Consider the following 14,455-nt stretch of genomic DNA (forward strand, 5'->3'; position numbering starts at 1 on the left):
AAGAATGAAATATCAGTCCATCTTCCAACCACTTGTCCTGGACAGGGTCATGGGTAGGCATGGAATATTCCTGCTGTATAGAAATTCAGTATCGATGTAGAGTTTGTGCTTTATTCAGATTTATACATTATGCAATTTCACATTAAAGTGAGCACACATTGGATTGCATCAAGTTAGCCAGCTAAACAGAAGGGTTGAACATCCTTTTCCCAATGAATTAGGAGTCATCAGTCCTGGCATCCAGAACAGGCTTGAAAGTCCTATTGAAAGTCCTGAAAAACCGGGTCGGGAAATGAATAGCTGCCTTGACAAATATTGCATGTGACGTATTTCCAGAGGTGCACGGCATCCATTTACGCTGCCTACCGTCGGCTGGAGAGCGAATGCAACATAACAGGTACTTACAAGACGCTCCACATCTTCAGCAAGATTGTGTTTGACGACCTACAGCAGTTACTAATGCTGAGGGTTCAGCCCAGTCTGCTCAGTTCTGGCCCCTGGAGGATGAGATCGGTGTGGCTGAATGGATTGTGGGAATCCATGTCAGAGTGAGACTGAGACCCTCTCAGTCAGAAGTCACACGCATAGACCGAGAGTGACGAGCAGTTTCAGGCCAGTTAAAGTGCAACTTAGTGATGCCAGTGAAAAAACGCATCATAATTTACATATATGCTAATTACACAGATCGCTCTGTCACCCCCTGGGTTTTTGTATTCTATGGCTTCTTTTCTACAGAAGGAGAATTTATAGATTTTTTTTGTTTGTTGCGTGTGTGTAAACTATGTGTGTTGTCCAGATAATGGTCATGCTTTGATGGCATATTGTCTATGTAAGTTTAGTTAATCTAACAATTTCAGCTCTGATCATCTTTGGGAACCATTGGTGGCACCCCCCTCCCCCCCCCCGCCCAGAAACTTGACCTTGCCTGGGAAGGGAGGAGGTGGGGGGGGCCCTCAGAAGATGGTGTCCTATATGGCTGCATACTGTATGTCACCCAATGGATTGACTGACTATCTGCATGTCAATGTGTGAAAAAACGATTCCCAAAACAGACACAAATTCAACCTGCGATGCATCCTTAAGAGCGACACTCGTGCAACTGGCCACTGGAATCCAGTGACTCGTATTACAAGAGCACAAACCACACGGTTCATATTTAATAGCCTCCGGAACGCTCACATCATCTTTTTGGTGATTCTTTCAACCTTTTTGTTGACGGTTCTCTCTCTCTTAGAACATCATGCACAAATGAGCACGGCACTTTTATTCCTCTAGAGCAGAAAGCCCTTCCCCTGTGATGACTCCACCTAGGAGCCAGGTCACTCCCAGCAGAAGAGAGTCATATGTCTGTGTGCAGTGCACATTGCCGGTGCGCGCAGGAAGGCATCCCTTGCACCCTCTCTGCGATCGAACCGCAGGTGTGATGACTCTCAAGCTTAACTGGCTTTATAGGCACATCGCTCGAACCTGAGCAGCCAGACGAGCAGCCTTCTCTGGATTCCATCTCAGCCGCTTGGGTGCCTCTCTTTTAGGTTCTTTTAGAGCACTGATTCAATCATGTCTTTATAATTCCCTCGGTGAGATTCGGACTACTCCTTCGCTTGCAGCCACTGCTTTGCTTCCAGAGGAGGAGAAGTGGAAAAAAAAGCACCAGCCATGAATTTTGATGATATTCTCGACAAGATTGGCAGCTTTGGAAACTTCCAGAAGACCCTGCACGTATGGATGTGCCTTCCACAGATCTTCCTGGCATGCCACACGCTCGTGTCTGTTTTCACTGGGGCTGTGCCCCCCCACATATGTCGCTCCAGATGGCCGCTGGCAGGTAACCAGGCCCTCCCCCTGAACATCAGCCAAGCTGCTGGACCAGGGGGGGGTCCTGACCTCTCCTGCACAGCCCTCGATACCCAAGAGCTGGCCAACCTTAGCAAGGCCCTAGTGCTGAGCAAGAACCACACGACAGAGGGCTGTGCAGGGGGCTGGGAGTACAGCAAGGAGATCTTCTCCAGCACAGTGGTGACCGAGGTGAGTGGGCAGGACATGAACGAAAGCCGGCGTGTCAGTCGATAGCACATGATCGTCATTCACTCTGAAAACTAAGGTTGTGAGGAGCCTCCCTTCCACCATAATTATTGACCGTGACAAAATGTGCATAATAATATCCAAAACAGGTTTCAGCTGGAAGAAGCTCAAGATTGCTTAGGCTTTGCTTTCTATGTCCTCTTCAATTTCTTGTAATAAAAGGTGGAACTTCACCTCTCTGGAAAGGTAGGAGCCCAAGCTATTGTGGGAGATAGCAAGGCATCAGCTAGATGTACTCAACCTTGCCAGACTTCTTGATCAGTGACAGTCCCTCCAACTCTGGAGATCCCTGTGGTGAATGACCTCAGGTATCTGCGGGGATGCTCACAAGGCTGAGTGTGACGCAGCAGTGTGGAGCGCACAGCCTTCTTACAGAGGGTGGCTGAGGACCTAGAGATTCTGTGGTCCTCCTGGGAGACTTCAGTACTCGTGAAGAATGATGGTGATGGCTGTAGGGCTGAGATTAGGAAGAATAGCCTCGTGGATCAAAAGCCAAGTGCTGGGTCGTTATTGGACTTCAGTGAAAGCCATATTAAAGCACACAGATGTCCATAAGTATACATGATAAAACAGCACCCCAAGTCAAAGATCAATGACCAGGTTTATAGGGGATAGTAGTGAGTTGGGATGTGGGAAGGAGGCCAGATGAGCAGGCAGGGGTTGCGGGGAATGTCTAGCCAATCTGTGTTGCAGAAGATGTACGATACAAAACCAGAAAAAAACTTCCCCTGCTTCTCCAGCCGTAGTGGGGAGCTGCTGACCAACTTCGGAGATATTGTCAAGCACTGGAAGGAATGCTTTGAGGAGCAAGGAGGCAAAGCAGGATCCTATCGTTCTGACTGAAGTTACTTCAGTGGTAGAGGAAAGGCTGCAGGGGGCGATGACATCTGTCCTGAGGTGGCGATCATTATTTTTAAAAAGGAGAATCAGAAGGTGTCTTCCAGCTATAGAGGGATCTTACTTCTCAGTGCTCCTGGGAGAGCCTAGCGGAGGTGCTGGACAGAAGACTCCCCTAGGATTGTGGATTCCGGCCTGGCAATGGATCAGTGGGGCTCACTTTGAGGATCACTGAGTGAGGATCCCTGGGTGCTGCCACAGCCTACATGTGCTTTGTGGACCTGGAGAAGGCATGTGACTGGAGGTCTGGGCGCATGCAGTGGGAGGGCTCGCAGCAATATGGGAAGTCTAGACTGTTATTGAGAGCTCTTCAGATCCACCAGTGCAGTAAGAGTTGTGGCCGCATCCTTAGCACAAAATTTAACCCACTTGGAGAGGTTGTTGGCATCCAAAACAGGTGCATCTTGTCCCCACTTCTGTTCAGGATTTTCATGCACAGGAATTCAAAGCACAGGCGGAGCTGAAGAGGTGTCCAGTACGGGAGGCTACAAGGGACACACCTGCTTTTCACAGATGATGATGTGCTTTTTTGCCTCATCCAATCACGACCTTTAGCCTGTACTAAAGGGAATCGATACCAAATGTGAAGAAGCGGGGATAAGAATCAGTGTCTCCAACTCTCTGAAAATAGTCAACTGCGCCTCTCAGATTGGAGGAGGCAGTCTGTACTTAGTGAAGGAGCCTAAACATTTCAGGATCCTCTTTATGAGTGAAAACAAGATTGATAGGCGGCTCGGTTTGGAGTCTGCAGTTTTTCAGGCCCTGGCGAGCTCTAGTGGATAAATGGGGGTCAAGTTATATGGTGAGACTTGCAGTTTACCAGTCAGTCTGTGTCCCTGTCCTCACCTGTAGTCATGCTGGATGGATTATAGCTCTCAGTTGGCATTGGGAATGTTTAGGGATAACCCAGAATGAGCCTGTCAATGGCCATGGAAAAGGATAGCTGAGCTGAGTTGACCTTCATAGTCTGGTGTCACCGCAACCCTTATTAGGAGAAGTGGTGGGAAGATGATAATGATGATGATGATGATGATGATGCAATAGGAGAAGGGTGCTATTTGCCTTGTAGTGAGCTAGAACATGTGGCGAATAGTACGATCTGGTTTCTTTTTCTTAAAAAAACATGTTCATTTTGTCCTCGTGCCACGTGTCGTTCTTCTGTTCACAGTGGGATCTTGTGTGCAATAAAGCCAAACTGAACACTATTGCATCATCAATCTACATGTTCGGACTTCTGGTCGGAGCTCTTCTGTCTGGAGTTTTGGCAGATAAGTAAGAATGAACATAACAATGCAACTCTAGCTTCTTCCAAGGCTCCTGGTTTTTGCAGACAGATAGGACACATGCATCAGCAAAGCATTGCCTTACAAAGCTACTGTACTGTAACTGCATAGTTGCCTTTAAAAAAATTGTCAGTTATGGTGCTTAAATTCCATAATAAAATTAACTGGGAATGAAATTTGACTCACACCAAAAAGGACATGTATATTAAATTCATTCACTAAGCTATCCCGTAAAGCAATTTTTTTACAATGGCAGTAAGGCCATGCCTGATGCACACAGTCCTCCAGTACACATGCAGTGTTATGAGGCTGCTTGCATAATTTTTCCATAAATAACAAGAACGTGCATACATGGTGTAAATGTTAGTTTCAGACTGACAGTGGAAACCTTTCAAGGGGCAATGAAGCAGCCAGATATTACATAGGCATTTTCCAGGATCACATGCACCACACCTGCAAAGGCAGTATAAAATCGGTCTTATCTGATCTTTCTGTGTGACAGAATGTCACAGCTGTTTTCAGAGTGTTGTGGCTGATTCAGTTAGAAACGCGCTTTAAATCACATTTTGCCTCCAAGTCAAATATATTACAAGCGTTCTGTCCTTTGAAAAGGTGGGAATCATTCTGCAGCTCCTGTAACTTTGTTTTTAAATTGATCCCATTGGTCGCTTAACCCAAAATGGTCTCTTTTTTTTTGGTCTTGTTCCAGATACGGTCGAAGAATCATCATTCTCGTTGGCTTGGCCGTTCAGGCCACCTTTGGAGTTGGTACCGCTTTTGCCCCGAATGTCTGTACCTACATGTTCTTCCGCTTTGTGGTCGGAATGACTGTTTCCGCAGTGATCATGAACATCTTCGTTTTAGGTCAGTTCATATTCAACACCATGTCATTTTATTGTTTTACTCAGGTAGTAAAATTTCTCTCCCCCTTATGCTAAATCTTTCAAGGTGGACCGACTGGTATACAGTGTTCACAGAAAGTCTTGGGATGCTTGCTTAATTCTGTAAAAAAAATTGAAAATTTTTTGGTTTCATAACAAAAATCCATTGATAAGCAATGTTTAACACATCTGCACATATCATCCACGCAGACATTTTCTTTTTATTGTAATAATTTTTTTGACTGACTCATTCAGTTCTGTTCTTGCTATTTTGTTATTAGTTGCAATTGTAGTCACTGGCTCCCAAAGGAACACTAAACACAAATGTCTGGTGTTTGTTATTGCAAAGGTTTTAAAAATTTAAAAGCACCCAATGAGACTGCTTGTCAATAATCTTTTTAACTGTTTTTAGTTCTTTTAGTGCTTGAAATTAATGTTTTACTTACAACAACTGGTTGTTTCTAATGTGATTTTCTAGTATGAATGTAATCGTTTGTTGTTATAAAACCAATAAATTTGCTATATGTTTACTGAATTAAGCAAGCGTCCCAAGACATTGGTTTGGTATTGTCAAGTGGGATTAATCTCAGTCATGAGTAGTTGAGGCTAAAGGTTGCTAATTGCTCTGTCTTGAATCTTGATCATCCTTTTTTCTACATGGACTGCAGGTACGGAATGGACAGGGCAGAAGCACCGGATGCTCGCTGGCCTGCTCACCGACTACTTCTTTGGGTTGGGGTACATCATGCTGGCGGGGGTAGCGTATCTGATCCGTGACTGGAGGACACTGCAGCTGGCCGTATCTCTGCCCGAATTCCTGTTTTTCTTCTACATTTGGTGAGACACGTCCTTACGTCATCCGTGTCACCAACAAAATTTACCACAAAATTTACGCCACGTCCTCTCATCTGCAACTGAAAGCACTCATGGGACAGTGAAATATGAATTGGTCTTTAAGTTAACAGATCTTGCAGAATCTCTTACAAAACAATCTTTTTACTCTGGGGCAATTCTATGATGTTTTTAAGATGGTGGGGGGGGCATAATTGTTTTTTATGATATGTTTTGAATTTGTGAGTGACAGATGATGGGGCACTCTGTGGGCCAATAAGCTTTCAGCTAGAGCCAGTGCCCCTCTGGCCCCGCCCCTGTATAGGCCCCTCCTTTTACTTACAACATCTCAGTGACTTTTTCCCTGTGTTTCCATATGTACAGCTGGATCCCCTTCTGGTTTACTAGCTTGATGTGTGTCCTGGGTTAATGTAAAGCTTGACCATTGACACCCGCTGCTTGCGTGCCCACAGGGTCCTGCCTGAATCTGCTCGCTGGCTAATAACCAAAGGGAAGAAGAAGGAAGCCGTGGATCTAATCCAAAAAGCAGCATTAAGGAACAGAAACCCGCTGCCACCCAATTTTGAGCTGTTTCAGGTCCAATTTTTATTTCTCACTGAGACAAACGGCAACACTTTACTTGAAAGGGCTCAAATAATATAGTATTTTGCTATTACTTATGTATTAATTAACCACAAACTAAGTCTTAGTTACATACTGACTTCATGTTGATTCATCATTAATGAACCGTGACGCATGTTTTATCTCAGGCTGTTACTATATTTGTTACTATATCTGTTAATTCTGTAAACCTTTGTGGCTTAATTAAGGAACAAGTAATGAACAACACAAGTGAAACGCTGATCTCACGTTTCATTATACTTCATCGTTAATTAATCGTGACGTAATCTCAGGTAGCGACTATATGTGTTCATGATTTGTTTATTATTTGTACTTCAGTAGTAATTGAGTTATTACTAAGTATTTGACCAACATACAAGTGGAATCAGATGAAAGTATCTATGTACTGTGCTCTAACTAACATTTTACGCAGCATTTTCCTCATTGGCTCTAGGAAAGACAATCCACAAAGCTAATGAGATACACGCTTACCATCTGCTTTACAGCAACCCAATGAGCTCAACGGAGAGGCAAAGAAGAAAAAGGGCACCCTGGTTGACCTCGTCCGCACCCCAAGGATGAGGAAGAGGTCGCTGATATTGTTCTACCTCTGGTAATTTCACAACCATTTCCTAAAAGGCTATTTGTAGCTGAAATTGCTCTCGGAAGCTAGCCATCCTACCTTTGCCCAATCACCTGGGCTGTTTCATTCTGATTACAACAAAGACACAGCTTGCTGTAAATTTAGTTGATGTAATGTGCTACAGATGACATATCGGATAAGCACTTAACTCAGTACACACCAAGCTGGATGGGCAAGGTGGCGATAGGGTCGGGTAATTCGCTGTGGTATGAAATGAGGCTTGTCGTGATTATCTGCATCCAGCAGCATTTGTGAAACACACATTTTATTCCCGTGATGTCGTGTGATTACAGGATCATTTATACACACGCTGTGTCACCACAGAGTGGGAGGGCTGAATTTGCCATGGTCATGTTTCATTTATGAAACTTTGTTGACTTGGAGCAAAGGCAAGGACACACATGTGAACACACACGCACACCTATATGTTTGCAGACGCAAGAAGCTTCCATTATTCCTAATGCAGAGAATTCTTTGCTCTTGTTTTTGCTTGTGAAAAATATATTTTTTTAAATCTGAGAATTCTTAAGCTTTAGAATTTGACGTGTCTCATCAAACAGCTCCATTTGCCCTTTAACGGGACAGTACTTTCACACATTTTTACCATTTCCTGTTTTTTTTTGCACTCTGTGTTTGTCGGTCAGGCTCTTCCTGTCTGCAAAAAAAGGCGGGAAAAGAGAACCTGTTGTTTTTCAGTACACAACTGTGACCTGCAAAAACAAACCCGTTTTCTTTATTTTTGCCCCTCTCTGCTGTCCTCAGGTTTGTTAATTCGCTGGTTTATTATGGCTTGTCTCTGAACATCACCACCTTTGGCATGAACATCTACCTCACCCAGTTTATCTTTGGACTGGTGGAAATACCTGCCCGCACCATCATCCTCTTCACCATCAACCGATCCAGGAAGATCTGTCTGATCTGCTTTTTTGTTACCGGAGGTCTTGCATGCCTTTCAACCATCTTTGTTCCAGACAGTAAGTGTGATTTCATAAATTAATGCATAACCCTTGAAATACTGTGGAGATGCCAAACAATACTATATGATGCAATCCCATGTGAGGCTACTGTCATTAACATAATTTACTAACATAATGACAGAACTTACGCCATAATTCCATTTTATTTCAATCTGTTGATGTCCATCATATGTTCAATCACAGCAGTACAATCTGAGCTCACAGATACATGCTACACAGTCTACACTGATAAATACGTATGCAGACAGGTGCATTGATACTGAGGTTCTCACCAGAACCATATTTCACCCCTGTACTACCCCAGGAACAGGCGTGGTCTTGGTCCAGCTCACTGTAATGTTTGGCCTCTCAGGCCTCATAGTTCTGGTGATTGTGCTCCTGTAGGATCCTCCAGGACTCATAATGCTGGACTTAAGGCCGAGCCTAAATAGAATAGAATAGAATAGAATAGAATAGAATTCAACTTTATTGTCATTGCACATGTCACAAGTACCTGGCAACGAAATGCAGTTTGCATCCATCCAGAAAGTGCTTTAGCCATAATATTTACAAAATATATAAGCAATACCATATGATGAGTTCAGTGTTGGCAAACTATGACATCACTGCATGTATTGCATTGCAATTATGTATGTGGCACCCGCAGGCATTGGGTAGATTATGCAGACTTTACAAACTGGTTCCATTCTGGTTTTCTTTTGTGTACAAGCAAGCATATCCAAGGTCCCTGGCACGGTTACAATGGCAGAGATGGGTGTAATAAAAGAACTGAGGCCACAAGGAGTTTTCAACACAGTCCTCATCCAAGACTTATGTGAATGAATAGTTGTTCCGAACATTATGCTTCAGTCATACGAGGACATCTCCTGAAATGCCCGTCTGATCTGGGGCCGTCACCTTCGATGTTGTCTTTGCAGAGATGCCCATTCTGAGGATTCTCTTGGCCATGATCGGAAAATTCGGGATCACGGGCTCCGTGTCAGTAATATACATCTATTCCGCAGAGGTGTTTCCTACAGTCATCAGGTGAGGGTCCCAGCACGGTCTCCAGGGGGCTGCGTGTGGAGGAGACGTCTGTCTTTCAGCTGACACACTGACTGCGTGAGAGAAAGCACACGACCTGTGGTCGGAGACACTCAACACTCAGCAGTGGTTTAAGCATCTAAGCATCTCCATGAGAGGTCTTGCACTGGATGAGATAGGGGATCCCTCACTCTTACCTAGAAAGATACTTGCATCTTCTGGATTATTCTGTGGGTTTCCTGGAAAATGAAGCAGAGACACTGTACACACAGTAGGCATAGTAACAGCCTGAGACCCAGCGGGAGCGATACGGGGCTCGATGGTTTAAGACATCGTGCCTGTGATCAGAAGGTCGCCGGTTCAAATCCCTTGGCTGGCAGAGTGATTTTGCTCTTAGGCCCTTGAGCCAGGGCCTTAACCCAAACGATGTCTGATCCAGTTTTCTCCAAAAAAAAATGTACATCACTGTATAAAAAGACCTTTTATTGGTCCTTGTTATTTTACTTTGTATGTTTAATCCTCTTTGATTTATATACCGCAGGCCACACATGACAGATATTTCTCTTGGCCCTTAACCTCTGAAAATCCGGTTATTTTCAGGCACTTCAGATACTTTCCTGATTTTAATTAGTTGAATACCTGAATTCAGCTACTGTATATCAGTTCTGTTTTAGTTTCTCCTACATTAAAATATATATATATATCAAAGGTTATTTCATGGATATTTAATGTGGATATTTTAGGTGAGGAGTTCCTCTGGCATGTAGTAGGTGCTGCTGAAACCTCCATTTCTGCTGCAGGCAAAACGGCATGGGCATGTCGTCCATGTGCGCCCGCACTGGAGGCATCGTCTCTCCCATCATGCACCTGCTGGCGAGCAACAGGAAGGAGGCGCCCATGGCAGTGTTTGGCATCTGCCCCCTGGTGGGGGCTGCCCTTGCTCTGATGCTGCCCGAAACCGCCGGCAAGCCCCTGCCCGACACCATCAAGGATGTGGAGCAGACCCAGTGCAGGTAGTCTTTGAATAGATTTGGTTATTTGCTTTCTTGGGGATTTTTTACTGTAGTCTACTCTAGAAAACATCTTTTGTTCATTGTCCCCCAAGAAGCTAGTGGCCTATGTGACAGTTAACGTAGCATGGTCTTCAGAACAACTAGCCACCCAGACATATTTTGTGTCATTGTCACTCCTCTCAGTGGAGGTGACACATAGCACAGAGCTGTACATGATGGACAGATGGATGGATGGATGATGAATAATGGATAGATGGATACAGTCAGTCAGACAGACAGAAAAATATTTTATTAATCCCTACAGGGAAATTAAGGTACAACATTAGTCAAACAGTGCTGGAAATTGCCCGTCTCCATGGAAACACTGTAATGCAGAATGTCTTCCTCCTGACAGAGAGGATGCTGCAGAGAAGGCCCTCTACAAGCAAGCCCCGGGGTCCCTGGAGGTCATCATCTGAGCCCCCCCCCCCCCATGGTCAGGACCACACAAAGACAAAGATAATTCTACTGAATGGGCCCCCCAATTCTTTTTGGGGCCCATTTTTTTTTGGGGGGGGGGGGGGGGGTGCTGATGATAAAATTTGCCAAGCAGGTTCCAGCAGAGCAGTAGTTCCGTTTTTCCAAGGCACTCGCCCCAGTATTTGGGCCCCTGAAAGTCTTCCCCTTTCTGTGTGCAGTGAACCATAAATCACAAAGTGCTTATTAAAGGAGCAAAGGGAATATATGTGTGAATGTCCCTTGGAAGGTCATTACAGAATTTACACTTACAATAATTTTACAATAATGTTACAAAATGTTACAGTAGACACAAATCTGTTGATGCCAGGTGCTATGCGGACTGTCGGGATCACGGGATCCGTGTCTGTAATGTCTTTGTTGTGATCAGAATGAAACAATACTATTTTTCAGTAGTCCATACTTTTTTTACTTTTTGGTTAAAAAATAAAACCTTATTTCAAATAATCATAATCACTCCAGTTTATATGCAGTCCAAGAAATCATGTAAAAAACTATTTCATACAGGAGAAATCAATCATGATATTTCATTAAAGTAAAGAGCTTCAGCCTATCCATTAACATAATGATATGGTCACTTTTAATACATTGTAACATTAGCAAAGTGCAGAATCCACATGCCTGTTATACTGGTCTCAAAGTAACAGTGCTGATGTTTTCTCTGGGCAATACTGTGTGCCAGCAGATTACTCAGAATACTCCTTATCTCATAAGATGCACAACTCCTGTTCTCACGGGCCACAGTCTTGATGATTAAATAATAAGTGTTAACATAATCACAGAGACTGCATATTCAAACCACCACTTAAAAATGTGACTGAGAGCTGCAGTAAAATTCGCATCGGCTCTGCCTGAAGACCAGAGTGACACCTTCTCCATTAGAGTCAGCCTAAGGCCTGCTCCGCATTCCACTGTCTTTGTAATCCCACTTAGCTCCTGTCACAGGTTTTTAAAATATATTTTATCCTACAAAACCCTGAAAAAGCAGAAAATAAATAAATCCAGAACAACTACAGTCAAACACAAAACTATATAAACATCCATAATGTTGTATTTGACATATTAGTGTTTTTTTGGACTTTTTTGGTCATATTTATTATTGTGGTTTTTTTTGTATATTTTGAATACTGTAATAAAAGTACAGGATGTTTTTAACCTTCTTGATGACGTCGATGTGCCCTTTTGCTCTGGAATGAAAGTAGGTGCATTGGTGATTTCGGCGCCTGTGGATGTGTCCGTATTGCGTCAGCTCAGCCTGAGGGATCCTGGACATTAAATATAGGAAAGCGTATGTGAGGACATTGTCTCATAGACAAGTAGAATACAGCGAGAAAGTGCATACAGTGAGGAAGTGCATACAGTGAGGAAGTGCATACAGTGAGGAGGTGCATACAGTGAGGAGGAAATGTGAATACACACTAGAGTGTGAGCTGGACTTTATCACGTTTATAAACATCTATCATTCAAAGAGCCTTTCGGCACTGCGGAAGAAGTAAGTAATGCAGGTGGGGGGGCGGGGGGGGGGTTCCGGAACCTATCCTGGAAGCTCCAGGAATGAGGCAGGGATTTACCTTGGATGATACTGTGTCGCTGTGGACCTTTCAAGCTTATCACAGGCAACATAAGGCAGAAGGCTGAGGTACACTCTGAACAGGGTGCCCGTACAGTGCTGCCATGTTGTTTATTTTGCTATTGGATAAATGGATTATTTATAACAAATTTGAACTCTCAACATATATATTCATAAAGCATGTTCTCTTACATCTATTAACAATACTTTATTACATATGATTATATCATATCTAACACCATTGATATGGAATACATTTAAATAACCCAAATAAGTTTATGATTAGTTTTTAGTTTAGTTGTTAAGTAAGGATTGTTTCACCTACTCCACTGCGACCCTCCACTGGACAAGAGGTTATGGAGGTTGAATGTCTTCGATTCCTGGTGGTTTAGTGCACTGCAGATGCAATCCGGGGTGTGCGCTGCATTTCGCCTTTTGCATTCCATCATAAACTCTTTAGTCTGGATACGTGGCTGTTGCTGAAAACAGACGAACGCTTTGCTTACTTTATAACTTACCATTGCCACCCTATGGACAAAAGTGGTATTTTAATTTTCCTTTTTTGATATATCAACGTGACATACAGCTTCTCTATTTTTACGGTCTGGATTTTTTCCCCTGTGTTATAATATTGAGCGCAGGCCATTGTTTTTATTGTTGAAAAAGTATGAATCACACATCAAAATTAAATACTGTGTTATCATATGGTTGACTGGACATTAATGTGTAGGGTTTTTTTAACCACACAATTACAGTAGGGTGCCGTCCTTTGTTCGTGCCTCTTTACACTCTTAAGTGATCGTCGATTCAAGGTTATCCAGCCGAAACGGGTGTCAGGTTGCGAGCGGGCGCCAGGACCCTTGGAGCTACTGACTGGAGCGTGCAGTGAGTAGCTGGCGCGGGCTGCTGTAAAGATATAAGACAACTGGGATTTCAATTAGACAGCAGCAGAAAGTCCTCAAAGGCAACAGCTGCAGTCTCCCTCAGACTAATGATTCCTACCCCGGTCTCCTATTCGGCCGTTAATGTCCGCATTGGGAAAAATTACAGTTTCAGCAATTAAGCTGTATTTCGCTATACAACGCAAAATAATGAGATGAGATAAGAAAAGTGTAAGCAAATGGTAGCATTTGTCGTTCTTATGGCCGTAATTACAGAATAGGTAGACACAAAGTGCTGGGAGAGTTTTAACAGTGCTAAACTATTTCAAGATTGAAAGTGATAAATGTAGCTAACAAGACACGGCAGCTCGGTACTTTCAAAAACGCTCACGTCACTAGTTTTTGACATTTAAAGCATTTAAATAAAAATCCGAAAATAATTCCATTTATTGAGTCTGACCAGCAGAGGGCACTCAAAGTTAGTATTTCATTTTTCCAAAGATAAACGTTTAGTTTTGGTTTTATCTACCCTTAATTGTCATGTGTTTATGTACAGACAAATGCAGCAAATGTTTCAATTCAATTTTGTAGTGATGATTTAAGTGAGATGGAATGAACTCTAACAATGCATTGGTTTGAATGAGAAAATTGTCCACTTAAGTTCTTAAACTATATTGAAACAGCCGATTAAGGGAAAACTGGGAAAATCAAAAGGAGATTGATGACTAGGCTATATATTGGCCTATAACTGCTCTTAGGCCAATATATGGTTTGGGTACTGGGTAAACATGGTTAAACCACTACACAAATGGAAAGAAAAATGAACTACATCAATACGACTCTGATGTGTCAGATTTTTCCTCCACACTGTATTGCACTTTTTAAATAATAATAATAATAATAATAATCAGATACCATATACATGAGTAAGTACTTTAAAAATAGTGGTCAATGACGACGTTTTCCCCCAAATTAAACGCCAACTGCAAATAATACAACTTCAGCAGGGCTCCCAGCCGACATTGCCGACACTATCCGAACAAAAAGGTAAAAACTCCCACGTGCGCTCGGAAACGGGTCCGACCTGCCTCCCGATTTTAAGCAACCAGAGCAGGACGACGGGGGGCATGCTTTGCACTCTCGGGCCGTCCGACGGTCCAGCAGCAAAATAAACATAACGGAGACCTCGGCAGCCGGTAACGGACCACGCACCGCCGGGCGCGTCTCGAGCTGCCAG

The 14,455-nt window shown here is 43.4% G+C and overlaps 2 protein-coding genes and 1 long non-coding RNA gene across 4 annotated transcripts in view; 2 read left to right on the plus strand and 1 right to left on the minus strand.

The window, feature by feature from the left end:
* Positions 1-1,322: 1,322 nt before the first annotated feature.
* On the plus strand, positions 1,323-11,927 carry LOC111842984 (organic cation transporter protein). The gene is made up of 10 exons (XM_023810171.2): positions 1,323-2,025; positions 4,148-4,251; positions 4,972-5,126; positions 5,812-5,980; positions 6,448-6,571; positions 7,102-7,208; positions 8,001-8,212; positions 9,133-9,241; positions 10,039-10,251; positions 10,646-11,927. Exons 1-10 carry the CDS (start codon positions 1,657-1,659, stop codon positions 10,707-10,709), a joined length of 1,626 nt encoding a protein of 541 aa, XP_023665939.1. The 5' UTR covers positions 1,323-1,656; the 3' UTR covers positions 10,710-11,927.
* LOC140581234 (uncharacterized) lies at positions 10,807-14,440 on the minus strand. The gene is made up of 4 exons (XR_011984297.1): positions 14,303-14,440; positions 12,659-12,816; positions 12,339-12,456; positions 10,807-12,032 (listed from the first exon to the last, which is right to left on the minus strand). It is a non-coding gene; the product is annotated as an uncharacterized lncRNA (long non-coding RNA).
* The window catches only part of fynb (FYN proto-oncogene, Src family tyrosine kinase b), a 43,446-nt gene continuing 41,079 nt past the window's right edge, over positions 12,089-14,455 (plus strand). Inside the window, exon 1 of one of the 2 annotated variants that reach the window (XM_072703207.1) lies at positions 12,089-12,259. The gene's annotated coding sequence lies outside the window, so the exon portion shown is untranslated. Of the gene's footprint in view, positions 12,260-13,106; positions 13,223-14,455 lie in introns of those variants that run through there. The other variant, XM_072703208.1, reaches the window with a different exon arrangement.

This window comes from Paramormyrops kingsleyae, chromosome 19 (genome assembly GCF_048594095.1).
Source record: "Paramormyrops kingsleyae isolate MSU_618 chromosome 19, PKINGS_0.4, whole genome shotgun sequence".
Lineage (NCBI taxonomy): Eukaryota > Metazoa > Chordata > Actinopteri > Osteoglossiformes > Mormyridae > Paramormyrops > Paramormyrops kingsleyae.

Coding starts and splice junctions, on each gene's coding strand:
- LOC111842984 (XM_023810171.2), top strand. CDS start 1,657: ATGAATTTTGATGATATTCTCGACAAGATTGGCAGCTTTGGAAACTTC. Junction 4,252..4,971: donor TCTGGAGTTTTGGCAGATAA/GTAAGAATGAAC, acceptor GTCTTGTTCCAG/ATACGGTCGAAGAATCATCA. Junction 5,127..5,811: donor CATGAACATCTTCGTTTTAG/GTCAGTTCATAT, acceptor CATGGACTGCAG/GTACGGAATGGACAGGGCAG.